Source organism: Ictidomys tridecemlineatus, chromosome 10, assembly GCF_052094955.1.
Source record: "Ictidomys tridecemlineatus isolate mIctTri1 chromosome 10, mIctTri1.hap1, whole genome shotgun sequence".
In the NCBI taxonomy this organism is placed as follows: Eukaryota; Metazoa; Chordata; class Mammalia; order Rodentia; family Sciuridae; genus Ictidomys; species Ictidomys tridecemlineatus.
Genome location: NC_135486.1, coordinates 141,612,964 through 141,627,361, shown reverse-complemented (window position 1 = coordinate 141,627,361; position 14,398 = coordinate 141,612,964). Strand labels below are relative to the sequence as shown.

The 14,398-nt window shown below is 46.9% G+C and overlaps 1 protein-coding gene across 48 annotated transcripts in view; it reads right to left on the bottom strand.

The window, feature by feature from the left end:
• Positions 1 to 14,398, bottom strand: part of Rbfox1 (RNA binding fox-1 homolog 1) — a 2,023,047-nt gene that overhangs the window by 37,814 nt on the left and 1,970,835 nt on the right. For 24 of the 48 annotated variants that reach the window (XM_078024580.1, XM_078024586.1, XM_078024579.1 and 21 more), the window contains 2 exons: positions 14,161 to 14,293; positions 434 to 476 (listed from right to left, as the gene is read on the bottom strand). In XM_078024580.1, the coding sequence (XP_077880706.1) occupies positions 434 to 476; positions 14,161 to 14,293 (176 nt within the window). Of the gene's footprint in view, positions 1 to 433; positions 477 to 4,715; positions 4,756 to 14,160; positions 14,294 to 14,398 lie in introns of all 48 variants that reach the window. The other 24 variants (XM_078024582.1, XM_078024591.1, XM_078024592.1 and 21 more) reach the window with 2 other exon arrangements.

Sequence of the window (14,398 nt, the reverse complement as noted above, 5' to 3'; positions counted from 1 at the left end):
ATTAAATGTTAGCTCTGTGGACCCCATGTTGGATACAAGGACTCCAAGAACCTACCAAAAAACGGCCCAGGCAATTAGTTCAATTATTATTATTTTTTTTGCTAAATTTATATTGATTGAGCCCAGATAAGGCCAAGAAATTAAGAGCTGAGCTTAGACCTCCAATTTACTATGCTCGTGATCCAGCAAGGCTCACGGGCGCGGCTGTCTGACTTCAGTCGTGGAAACAGCCTCCGCGTAACTATGGACCTATCAGAAGACAAGGGGCTGATCATCCCTACGCTAGAGCTCACATTAAAACTGGAAAATTCAGCGAGCTTCTCCTTCGATGTTAGAAAACGTTTCCCCCTCCCCAGAACTGTCTCGTTAGTAAGGATTTCACAGCAAACCCACAACAGAGTAATGAGTCTTTCCACCAGTTGGGATTTCATACCTGCAGCAATTTATTGCCATACACAGGCTCTTGATACACTACTCTATAAGGAAACAGAAATGTAATGTTTTCAATGCAAAAAAAAATATGAAATAAATAAAAGAAGATGCATAAGTCAGACAGATTCCAGAGCAATTCATTTACAAGTTTGCTTTCCTGAGGTCACTGAGACAGGGGAGTGACCCACTAGATCAAAAGGGGAACCGGGCTTGGCCAAAAGCTTGTAGCTGCAAGTCTTTATTACGGAGACTCCCAAAGAAGGCTGGGATCACGATCCATGCACACTGTTTGTATTTGGGATCTAACCTGTGTCCATTTTTAAAGAAGTAAAAAACGATAATTTCATGGCTTTTCAACTTGCGAAACACAATCCAATGTTTCAGCTAACTACAGGGAATTTGTCTCTTTATCTCATGATTGGAATTCTCCAGTCTACCTGGGAATTTAATTTGGAGGCCTAATTATGTAGGCAGCTATGACAATGATTTAGTAGCAGCCACAACTACATCAGTGGCTCTATTTGCTAATAATATCAACTAATAACACAGTGGAATTGTATTTCACAAATTCATGAGTCACACTGAGGCTATGGAACCTACTTTTCGTAGACCTGACTGGAACACCTACGGGTGGGCATGTTTAACAGAGCTACTGTTAACACTCGGGTCCCTAACGCATCACCTCATTGAAATCTAATGCCGACAAGGACTCGGTAGAAACCTCTACAGACTGGAAACCAGTGGGGATGTGAGTTATTCACAAGTGATCTCTCCTGCATGTGGATTGAATTTCAAGAGAAACTCTCTAGTTCCAGGAGAAGATATCAAGAGTTTGGGCATTTTTAGGGATTTAGGAAGCTGCCTATAAATGTATGTGTGTATATATTTTTTTCTTACATAATCTGATTTTCCTTTTGAGTCAGTTTTATTTAACCTTGTCATTGAAGTCAGAATCTAAAGCTTGTGGAGCTCTGTCAAAGTTCTCGTGTCCACCCTCGGCAGACTTCATGGCATATCTGAAGGTTTCAAATAAAGACACGGTGCTCCAGGGCCCTGCCATTCCTATACTGTCCGACTTCTCACCCTCTTCCTTTCCTTTCTTAGGTTTTTCAAAATTTGCCACAACTTTAATTGGCCGGTTCAGTGCTTGAGTGTGGCCTCTGCAGCCAGATCATTGTGGCTTCACACTTCCAGGTCAGGAAAGATAATGAGACAAATTATTTCATCTTTTTTTTTTTTCTGGCAAAAAAGAAATATTTCCTCTTCTAAAAAAAAACCATGGAGGTGATGTGCTCCCTGTCTTCCTGGGTGTGTGAGAGGAGGGACACAGCTTCCCCGCTGAGCTCTGGAACAGAGGACGCTTGGTGAATTGACCCTGTAATGACGGAGGGCAGGCAGCCTCATGCTGCCCCTCTGCTGGCTCTTACTAAAAGTGGGGTCTCAAGAGCAAAGACTTGTGTTTGTATTTGGGAGAATTCCCACTTCCCTGTGTCCCCAAAGCCAGGGACACTTCTTTTTCCTGACCTCACATATCAGTGGCGTGAGGACACCTCTTTGTCTTAGGACACGTGGTTGACAGAGTGACATGAATGCAGAAGGCAGCGTGTCCAGCCACGGCGTCCACCAGAAACTGGTTATCCTGGAACTCAGGAATGGTGGAACATGCGTCTCGATGTCACTGAGACACCTCCTCCAGGACGCCCTAGTGGCTGCACTCAGGAACCCCAGGCACCCCTAGCTAAAGGGGCACCTTTCACATTGACGTTGGGCACCTTCCTTTCTGCCCCTCCTACTGCCTGGCTCGTTGCTGACCTACCCCAGTGTCTACGCATAACTTGTCAAAATTCTTACAGCTCTCACAGAATTTCACTTCCTCCTGTCCTTCTTTGCATTTTCAATATCTTTGATCAACAGCTGCGTCCTTTGCCTCTCCCGGAGGACACCAGCATGGATCTTGGTGAAGCTCAGGGAACACCTCTCTTCCACCTCCCGGCTAGGCCATGAGTGGAGTGGAAGGTTCCACGGGTCCAGGAAACTTTGGTTCTCAACTCTGGCTTTAAGAGTGTTTTGTCCCTGCTGTTATTTAAGTATATCTTTAATTTGACCTTTTTAATGCACACTAAGCAGTAGTAGTTGCCTTGTAGTTTGATATGATAGTTAAAAAATTAAATTCCTGTCTTTTTAAGCCAATGTGGTGTGTGTGTGTGTGGGGGGGTGTCCTCATGTCAGAGGGCTCGGGTGTGACCCTACCTACCCTCCTTGCTGACCAAGCAACCCCCACGTCGTCATCTGCTGAGTAGCCAGCCCCCTGCTGCGTATCTCCATGGTGACCAGAGGCAGCCTTCTCCTGAGGGCTCAGCTCTTGGGGAGGGTGGACACCTGTCCTTTCCCCTAATTTCTACTTAGCTCCTGTTTGACGGCATCTCTTAATCTCCTGGTACCCTGGTGTAGGCTGGCACCTGGCCCTCTCCTGTGCCTTCTCTGTTCCCCACCTGCCTGGCTCTGTGGATCTTCTGAGCGAGCCTCCTGGCCCAGTCCACGCACACTCCTGGGGACCTGCTCTCCTAGCTTGTCCTTTCTGTGGCATGACCACCGTCTCTGCCTTCGGGCAGCTTCTACTTCCTGCTAAATTAGAATCTGTGAGGCACGGAAAAGATACGGGTTTGAAACATGCAGGGTGCCAATTGATAAATCAGTGAAGTAGCATTTTAACCTAGGGAAGAAACCAAGGCACGTGGAAGTGGACACTCCATAGTGATGGCTGAATTACTGTGATCTTTATTTTTATAACTAGGCTCAGGGACATACAATTCCCCCCTACCTTTGGGTGGGTGCTGATGGAAACAGCTTTCTTTCCAGTGGATCTGATTTTTTAAAATTTCTTCATCCCTCATCTACAACCTTCTGTTCCCCAAGTTAGAACATTTAATAATAGTAATAAAGCCCTAAACTCAGTTATACCAACTATAGACCTCTCATCTGCAAGCTCTCCCTTTGGACACCTGGAGGCAGGGATTTGGGATTCACAAGGTCCAGGAGGATAAGGCGGACTCCACACTGCTTGGTCCCCGCCGCTCTCACCATCTGAAATGGCATGGACCCAAGTAGGATGTGACAAGGAGCAGCTTAAGTTACACACAAAAAAAAAATGGGAACGGGTTGTTAACAGAGTTCCTAGAAACAGGTAGTCCACTCATTTTACTACAGGAAAATAAAACCCATGGATGACGGGAAATATAATGAATAATAGAACCTAAGTCCATCACTGATGGAGATTAATACTATGTCTCAAAACTGTAGTGATCTGAAATTCAAGAGGAATAAAATTAAATAACCAGGGTCTTTCTCATTTTCTAGGAAATGGCATCAATTTGATCAGAAATATAGTTTTATTTTCCTTTGTTATCTAGCCCATAAAACAACAAATATGATTCCACTGACTTATTTGAGGCTATTAGTAATGAAAATTATGTGATTTCGAGACTCCCTCCCCAATACTGCCCACTTATTTTCAATTGTGTTTGTTTCAAGTAATTTTCTTAAAATTGATGTTTGTATTCTCATGTGGAAGAATCAATTCATCTAGGTGAATGTAGGCGAGTTAAACTATGGCCCCCATAATGAGAAACACCCTAGTCTTTTCCAAGGAGGAAAAGTTTGACAAAGTGGTACCAATTACTGAAAAATTAAACCTGGGTAAATGTTCTGGGGAAATAGAATAAATGGTTGAAGAAAATAAGAAATTAATGTTCAAGTCTACATACATTTTCTGGGGAGATTTAGGTGTTTCTTGGTAAACTCATCCATGTTCAGAGACAGAGAGACTCTTCCTAGGGCGGTTGTGATAAGTTAATTATATTTATAAGGAAAGCATCAAGAATGGTAGCCATGAAAATACCGTTTAATCCTCTGTAGCTGGTAACTACAACTCTTCTCCTAAATATTATACCAAGAACACTCAGACCATATTGAGAACTCTGGAGACAGTTTCTTGGGGGATAGGGTCTTCCATTGGTCCCGGGAGAAGTGCTACCTTTTGGGGGGTGGGGACTGTGTCAATTCTGAAGCTGATGAAGGAGTTAATTCCCCTCAAACAGCGAGGGATGCTTCCTATGAGCTCAGGAGCAGAAGTCTTTCTGCCTGGGAGGCAAGGCTCTGGGTTGGTTCCTACAGACCTGGAGGAGGAGGTCTGACTACACCGCATGGAGGTTTTTGCAGCAAACTTGTAAAAGGAATGACTCTGGGCGGAAACAAGGACGGCATGCACGTTAATGAATACTTACATAAATGTCTGCACCATAAAATCCATCCTGGTAAACAACACTGCAGGGTGCACACACAAAGAGAAACATCCATATTAGTGCATTTCCCCATGCGGACACGCCAACCCCTGCACGGGCCAGGTTAGTCTGGTCACAAGATCCGAAACACAGGAACCCAGGAGAGTTTTCACACTGATTAAGGAGGTTGGAGACAGCATGGGTCGATCACATCAGGACAATTAGGCTGGGTTTCGGGGCGGGTCCAGAATCGGCACGTTTGGCTGGGCACCCAGCTTCCTGCTCTCTTGGGAGGAGGTATGGAGATGTGCAACTTGGAAATGCAAAGAGGATTGACATGTCTTGTGAGCGGCCCACACACACACGAGCATCTTAAGAGGTCAGAGTTTGCAGTCAGGCCACAGAGCTCCCCCCAAAACACAAAACAAAACATCTGTGTGAAAATAGGATCGCCATGGGGAGACACACAGAGTGCAGCGCTCTGACTATGGGTCTGAGCGGGATGGCCCCGGGAGCTGGGCAGGCTGCACTATGATTCTGGGTGATTCTATCAGCCACCCTTTCATGTGTGTATGTGTGCAAGTATATTTTGTGCATGAGTGTATGTGTTAGTATGCACAAGTGTGTAGGAAGAAGTATACATGTGTGAACTTGTCTATATCACGCTCTGTGTATAAAGACGTTTGCATATCTTCATGAATGTGTGTCCATATCTGTATATGTATGCATGTGCTCTTACACACACGTGTGTTGCATGCATGTGTTATCTTTGTGCATTCACTTCAATTCAGACTAAGCAAAGTTTCACAAGATGATTCAACAAACCCAAACTCACAGGAGCTCTCTGATCACTGCCCATATACAGTCATCATCCCAGAAAGGAGGGACTTCAAAGGGGGAAGGAAGCGACCCTGCACTTCCTCACCTAAAGCAGCTCATAGGTCTGTGATCTGACTGATGTTTCCTAAGCAGTTTTTAAAACAGTTTGATGAGACTCAAATGCACCTTGCATACCTCACAGATGTTGGTGAGAATGACCAGGTATCTGGAGTATAAAAATGTATATTTCTAAGTGTGCACTTTTCAGAGGACGGTGGTTGTTATTAATAACCTTCCCTTAGAGCCTCCAGGGAAGTTTCTAGATGATTTATGACTCTGGCAAAGGACCAGCCAGCCCCTCTGTGGAAGGGCGCCAGGCTTTGACACGGCAGGATTCCAGGCGAGGGCCCCACAGGTAAGCCAAGCGCACTGATCTCAGGCAGGTGCCCAGGACCCAGGCACACGCCAGCGACACACACACGCCAGCGACACTGGTTTGCTGGAGAACACAGCAGTGTCTTCTCAGAGCCTTTTCGAGTCGATCCACTAAACCCCAACTGCCCTGATCCTTAAAGTGTGGCAGGGTTTCACACGCACAGCGCTCGGCTGTGTCCCTTGGATCCGGGAGGGCTGCGGTGCACGAGAGCCCTTGTCACACAGCGAAAACCCTAATCCGCGGTGCCAAGGCGTGCGGCATCCCGAGCTGAGCTTTGAATTCCCTTTCAATGTTCCCAACATAAAAATGCAGCGTCTGCTGGGGGTCAGGAGGCAAGGTCAGCCTCCGCCACAGCGATGTGGAGCACAGCTGATGGAACAGGCGAGCAGCAACTATTTAGTATGGCCCAAACCACAGAACGGGTGGTTCAGCCGCGCCCAGGGAGCCGCTGCCCAGCCCTTCTCCCCACCATGCCTCTGCACATGCGCTTGCTGGTGCTGCTAATGCCTTTTCTCCAAGTACCCTTGTCCACAAGCAAGAGGTCACGCTTCAAGGGCCAAGGGAGATGGGAGACACATGGGCACTCGGGTAAAATGTCAGCCTCCTCAATCAACAGTGCGCTGCCTGGGGCAAAGTTCTTAAAGACATCTGAGCTTCCTGTAGTTTGCAAAACGGGGAGAGATCAGTCTGTGTCCACCTCGAGGCACATGGTGCGCATGCGTGCAGGACTTCCTGAGCCAAGGCTTGCAAAGTAACGAGCTGCATGCATAGCACCCTAGCTCCAGATATCACCCTCTCTATGACCCAACGCCCACCTGGAGCTGAGGTACTCCACCCACCTGAGAATACCAATATCAGAGTTTCAGACCCTCACCTGAGCTACTCATCAGTGCCACTTCAAATTAAAGATATCTGTGCATGTGCCCCACGTGGCCTTGGAAAGCTGCAGCCAAAGGGCCTCTCAGTGTCCCCTCTCTTGATGCTTGACACATTACTTCCTGCCTACAAGATGCAGAATAACTGTTCAGTGAGTTACGGACATCTTTTAAATGGGAGCTTGGACATCTAAAGATGGCAGAGGGTGACAGAGGATGGTTAAGGACTCCAGACAGAATCACTAAGAGGTCAGGAGGAGGGAGTCCGGGGTCCCGGGTTTGCCTCTGCTTTGGTTGTTCACCAACAACAGCTGCTGTCCATGGAGGGGAGGGATGGGGAATACAGTCCAAGACTGAGCCCTCAACTAGGAGACCAGTGCAAGGGACTAGGCGAGGCAATCCAGGTGTGAACTATATCCATTTTAATCACACACTAATCTGTATTAGGAATGGGAAGCAGTGCCTTTTTCTCAGTGTAGGTAGAATGTAGTCTGTCCCTGATCTTTTGTGAATAATGGAGAGAAAAGCAAGCCTAGTCCCTGGGCACACAGCAGGGGCCCGAGTGGAGCCACTGGATAGGGCTGAGGCTGGCCTTCTCTGGGATCCTGGTCCCTCCTTACAACAGGCCAAGTTATCACGCACTTGTACCTGTTTGCACCAACAGCTCCCAGAGTGAGAAAGAACACCCCTGAGGGTCACCTCCCGGAGGGTCCCTAGTTCCATGCTCTGCTCTCCTCCGTGGGTCACGGTGAATTGTTTTGGGGCTGTGACATCCCAAATATATGAGACACTAAAGCAGGAGAAGCTGCAGTCTACCTGCCTCATGTCGACACAGCTAAACAGATAGAACAGGAGGGCCAGCGCTCTGCCTCGGAAAGTTCTCTGTGCTCTGAGCCACAGCTGAACCTGCCCTCACTGAGTGTAAAGGCAGTGGAGCCCGCAGTCACAGCCAGGCACATAAAGAGGACCCTGGGGCTGTGATGCTCACTGCAGGAGGGGGAAGAGGTGTCCTGAGGGAGTCTTAGAAGGAGGCAGGCCACCCGCAGAGACAGAGAAAGCTGAGACAGTGACACAGAGCTCTAAAAGCTTTAGCTGGGAAGACTCAGAGGAAGGGCAGGGCCGGCCAAGGGAAGAGCCAGGCTGGGCCCAGTGGCCGAAGCTGTCTGGCTCCTTGAAGGGCCTGGAGGAAGGGCTTCATTATAGCTGCAGTGTCTTCACTAGCCACCAGAATGCGGCAGCTTCATGGAGAGAAGTGTTCCAAAAATTCTAGCTGCCTTTCTGAGCCACACCAAGAAGGGGTTGCTTGTTGTTTTACCAAGTTTAGCAAAGGCATGGTGTGACAGCAGCGAGGGAGGGGCGGGGAGCCAGCTTCAGGACCACCCTAGAAACTGGGGAGCCAACGCGGCCCTCCTCATTGGTGGATGGAACCACACTGCCTAGTGAAATGCCTTGGGTTTTTCTCTTGAGTTATGAGTCACTGTCACTCACAGGCACCATGGGACAGTCCCTGGTCTCACACTCCGTGTCAACCCCCATTGTACCCTCCTAACACTCCCATGCCGTGGATAATGCTACCATCTCCTCTTTAGACACAAAGGAGCAGAAACAAAGAGAGCCGGTCCTGGCGTGGCTGGGATTCTGGCCCGGGGAGTCTGGCTGCACAGCCCAAACTCTTAACTACATGGCAGGCATCAGTGGTCAAACTGGAACATGCTTCAGAGTCCCCTGGAGGACTGACTGAAACACAGATGGCCGGGCCCCATGCCCAGCCCAGAGGTTCTGATTCAGTCCATCTGGATGGGGAGGGACATCTAAGAATTTGCATTTCTAACAAGTAATAGGTGATGCTGATGCTGCCTGTTCGAGGGCTAAGAGGATCATTGCTGTATGAAACATCATCCCCAAGTGTAACTCTATGTGTGCAAAAAAAACTGAAGCCCAGCCTCCTAGGTCCTACTCTAAAGGAATTGCTGGGTGTGGGAAAGCTCTTACGAAAGTATCATACTATTTTCAAGAAGGTGTCCAAATGTGTTTGTAAAGCCTCATCAAACAGGTGCACTTAAAATATCAGATATGTAGGGAAAGAAGGACAGGGAGTCCATGTCCAGGATGTAGCAATAGATAAACCACAGCTCAGTCACAAGAGAAGAGGGGGCTGTCATGCATTGAACAGGTGCCATCCTATTTGAATGCAGAGATGGTCTGTCTAGTCATGCAAAGGTAATTGTATTGCTTGTCAGTCACTTTGGGCCTGCAATATGCTCTTGCAAGAACATAATGCAAATGTACATCTCATTTTCTTAGAAAAGTAATAGCAGTGGTTAAATATTTGGATGAATGCAAGCAGGGGATGATTGTACTATAGCAAATTGGTTTACTTAAAAAAATAGAAAAAAGAAAGACTGAAGGTATAGAAATGCCACAAACTATACGATGTGTTTGTGTAATATAATATATACTAACCACGAATATATTTTTGTAGGAAAGGCTATTTAAAACTTCTCCACCCTGCTGCCCCTTCTAACAGGAAAATAAATTAAATTTTTGAATGTGTTCAAATATAGCTATTTGTGAATGGCTATCAGGTGGGTCTATGAACTCACTCCTATTTGTTGGAATTGTGTATTTGTACACAAACATTCTCAGGGAAAATGCATATTTGTTATCAGATTATCCAAGGCATGTATGAAATTCACTCCCTTTTCCCCCAAAGCTTTAAAAACTACTAGTCTATAGTGTTTGTCTGTACATCCACTCAATTAAGAGAGGTTTTTGTTATATTTAAAACTGGCTAAGAAACTAAGTAAAAAAAAAAAAAAGACACTAAAAACACCCACCCCATACACATGCACATACACACACATTAAAAAAGAAAGAGAAAGAAAGAGAGAAAGAGAGAAAGAGAGGAAGGAAGGAAGGAAGGAAGGAAGGAAGGAAGGAAGGAAGGAAGGAAGGAAGGAAGGAAAGAAGGACGGACAAACTATAGAGAGTTTTGGAAAGTATTATGAGAATAGACAATGGTAACTTTTGTTCCTAATGTTGATATGAAATGAAGAAGTTCTTCAGCATCAGATAAAACAGACAGTCAGAAAGATAAAATAAGAAGGTATGACTGGTTTACAGAAAGATGTCTCATGATCCCAGAGATGGGGCACAGGGGCTCTTAGGACTCAGTGTGACAGCATTCCCAAAGGAGCTATTTGTGGGTTTAATTCTTGCCCTGACCAACTTTATGACGTTCCTCCTGGGATAATACCAGTTTTTTCTTAGACCCAACATGACCCAGAGTCACTCAAAATAGTGTCCGAGGTAACTCTGGAAGCTGTATGTAAGAATGTCATGATTAAATAACCAAGAAAGTACAGAATACCTTGCTTGAAGGTACCTAGAGGAGGAAGGCCAAAACCCTGTAGCTAAGGCAGGATGCTTAGGTTTAGAATAAAAAAAAAATACCTTGCAATGATGCCCACCACCTAAGAGATTCTCTCAAATGTGAGTCATGGGAAGAGGAACTGGACATTGTCACTTGGCTATCAAAATAGAGTTCAGGATCAAATCCAAGGAGAAATATGGAAAACCTCATCCATTCAGCTGAGAGTGTTCGCTAGTTGAATTCTTAGTCTCAATGGTTATCGTCCATAACAATCCAGGCGCCTCTGTCCAAAACCATCTCTGTGGGTTGGGGGTAACGGAGGTCTGTGAACAGCAGGTGCCCTCCAGCACAGACCTCAAGAGTACATGGGGTCAGAGACGTAGAATTTGCCTGTGAACTCAACGCGGGCAGAAGGGGGCACCGAGGAAGATAAGTGCATTAGCTACTGACAAAAAGTCAGTCATTACATCTGCACCAACAGAAGCTGCAGGCCACCAAACAAGAGCCCTGTTTGTAAGAGCCCTTACGAGGGTCTTCCTGTTTCACCCTCTCTCAACCCTGGGGGACGGGAAGGTCCATTCTTCACTCTCCTACTGACGAAACTAGAGGTTGATCAAGCTCCCCAGGGTCTTTTCAGGACTGGGAGAGTCCCCAAGGATGCTATTTTCTAAGTCACACCCCTTCTCCTCCATTCAGGCTGCAGTCAATAGGCAGAGTGCTTGCCCCAGGAGAGATGATTGAGCATGATGTTCCCGGAGGTCTCTATCTATTCATGTAAAAGAAAACAGCAGCCCATGTCTTCACCTGCTAGGAGGAACAGGAAACGGATGGGGGAAGGGCATCCTGAGTCAATCTTTTTTGTGTCAGTTTCTTAATGTTGGATGCCTCCAAGGGCCTCCCAGGGCTCCACAAGGTAACTACGGAGGTTCTACAAGGCATGCCCAATCTTCCAGGAGAAAAACATATGGAAGCCATGTGACCTAGGATAGAGTATGAAAAAATTTGGCTGGAACTTTATGACAATATAAACTCAGAATGGATGCTTCATGAAGAGCAGTTGGCAGTGAGATGCATGCTCAAGTTGTGACAGTCAGAAAGATAATTCTTCCCGGATAAATGCAGATCACTAGGAGAGGTCTTAGGAAAGATGGAGACCGCTGCACGTGGGACAGAATCAAGGACCAAGACCTAGGAAATGTTGGGACTGAAGCACGTCCCTGAACACTCAGGCTGGGCTAGGGACCCTTCCTTGGTGCTCATATACTACCTTACCATGTCTGTTGAAAAGGATCGCCTGTATGTCGGCTCTTAGCCCAGCTGGAAGGATGCCTCTGCGGGTGCTACTGGTCTCTGCACCTTTCATGCAGAGTGTGGGTGTTGAGCTGAGGGGTTTGGAAATGAGAGCCACAGGACACCCACACTAGCTCTAAACCACCTGGATCCTGAGGATGGCGCTTTCTGGAAACAGGAGCCGCTTTCCCACCTTTCCTTCCTACTCAGCTCAAAGTCAGGGCCCTCTCTCTATGTCCCACCTTGTTCTCCTCTTTCATGTGACTAGCTGCCCTCCTGAAGCCTAGGCTGCAGGGAACAGCAGGGAAAGAGAACCTTCCTTTTGGGTGCTGCCGTGTACTCTGCAGCCTGTAAGCCAGGGAAATGCCCAGGCCGCTGGCTGAATTTCCTTTTCCACCAGTACTCTGCTCTTACCAATTCTTACAGACCTGAACCCTTCCCCCAACACACACACACACACACACACACACACACACACACACACACACACACACACCAGCCCTGCTCTTCCTCCTAGCCCCCAGAGGAGTGTTCTCTTTCTCCTAAGTATGGTTTCAGAATTCCAGCCATACTACTGTTAGGAAAGAGGTACAACTTAGCACTATAACCAAAATGTTCAGGCATATCACAGGAATATTCAATGGCACCCCATCCAAAGTAGTTACCAACACACGGTGTACCCTTTGGAAATGGCTGCCTCTCCTGGCGAACGTGGCATTAATTAGTTATGCATGGTAATTCCCAGAAAAGAGCACATTCTTCATAAGTTAGTAAATTTCAATTTTATGGCAGGTGTGTTATGTTGAGATGTTTTTATAAATTGTTCGTGTGAGGATAAGCCGTACAATTTTACTTTATTATTTTTCTTCTGCCCAGTACAGTCATGAGATACTGACTGAGGGTATATATACTGAAAAAGCCACAATTACTATGTACCAAGATAAGATAACGATTTTCAGACAAAATAATGTGGCATAAATGTGCAATTTTGCATTTATGGCTTATGAATCTTGCTTTAGCAATTACGTGAGCCCAGAGGATAACTTGGCTTTTTTCCCTTCATAACTCACTGTGTGACCTTGGGAAAAACAAATCTTTATTTCTGCATTTCTGGTCCTATAAAATGGGTTCAATACTGTGGGGCTGCAATAAATATCAAACAATCAATGATTGCTCATAGTGGGGACACATAAGGCTCAGGACATGCAGATGCATTTGGGGGTATGGGGAGGATTTAGAGCCAGTTTGTTCTTGGTTTCTCATGATTCATTATCAATTTTTGCTCATTTTGTCCACTGAGGAGCTCAGACTCAATTCTAGTGGCTTAGACAAGACACTGGATGCACGTTGCCTTATCTTTTTACCTCTGTGTTCCCTTCCCAATGATGATTTCATCAGGGTTCATTTCATTATATTCCCAACTTTGTTTCTTTGTTTTTGAAACACTTCAAATGTTCTGTTTGGGAATGGGCGAGATATGAATAAATAATGACAAGAGTACTGCCCTTTGTCATCAGTATAATAGATGATCTAGGCTAATTCAGATTTTCTAAAAGATTTATAAGCAGAAAAGCTTTTAAGAAAATGCATTTAACCCTTTACACGCAGTCTTAAATGTCGTCAAGGGCCAGAAGCCAGGCACTGGTCAGGGGAGCCTCTCGAGGGGGGTTCCTTTGGGTACAGCACAGTTTCTCAGCCAGCATTCTGAACCTGGAGCAGGACTGTCTTGTGGACTAGGGGATGTCTGGCAGCAGCCCTGGCTCTGCTGGCTAGATGCTACTGCCCCTCTCCATTCCTTTTGTGGCAAACAAAGTTCTCTCCAGACCTTGCCAATATTCCCTGGTCTCAGCTACTGCCCAAGGGCCATCCTTCCTTACCCTACCCCAGAGGTGCAGGAATTTGCTACCAGGATCCTAGCAGAAGGGCAGAGAGCGCAGCACTTCAGGATTGTCCCCCACTGAGTCCATCACATTTTTCCTGCTTTGTTTTGTTTCTGAGCATCCACCACCATTGCTGGGTATTTACTTGGCAATCTCAAAATCCATGCACAGAAGGACCACAGGGGCAGCAGGGAACAACTCGATTTGCAAAATCCCCACAGAGGAGGAAGGAGGGCTTGTGCCATTTTGGACAATGGAACTAAAAGGCATATTAATTCCAATTTCATCCAAGTCTTCCATTTTTGCCTTTGACTCAACACCTAATTGTGTCAGGGAAAGGTTCATAAACCTGGAAGAGCAAGATGTCTTTGGGGGAGGGGCACAAGACCACCCCAGTGATTTTTATGTATGAAAAGCCTCCTGTCCCTTTGAATTCAAGGGGCAAATGTGGTCCAACCTCCTTAATAACCAGATGTTTGCAATCATCAGAAATACATCTTTGGCTGTAACCATTTCTCTGTTCTCCAGCATTCAGTCTCAGCAAATTTACATAACAGCACGTGACATGTAGAACGCTTAAAGGCACCGACCATGACAGGACAAATTACACTCATTTTTCAATACTCTTTGCAAGGTGCTCCGCTGCAGGCGCGCGACGGGCTGCATGCTGGGGCGGTTCTGGTGGGCAGTCAAGACCATCATGCGCTCACAAACACTCCGTGCCTCTGGGGAGAGGGCTGGTGCAGGGAGGCCCGTGGGGGGCTGCATCACTTACCCGCCATAGGCCGGGATAGGGGGTGGGGGCGCCGCGGCCCTGAAGGTGTTGTACACGGTGCGGCCGCGGCCTCGCAGGTGCGCCCCTCGGTAGGCGGCTGCCGCGGTGGCAGCTGGATACGGGAAGCCGGGCACTGCGGAAGAGAGAACAGAGCAAAGGCATGAGACCCACCCTGCCCTTGAGGGGTCTGCTCCCAGGACCCCAGTCCCTGCAGCGCCAAGGCAGCTCCAGCCCCCCA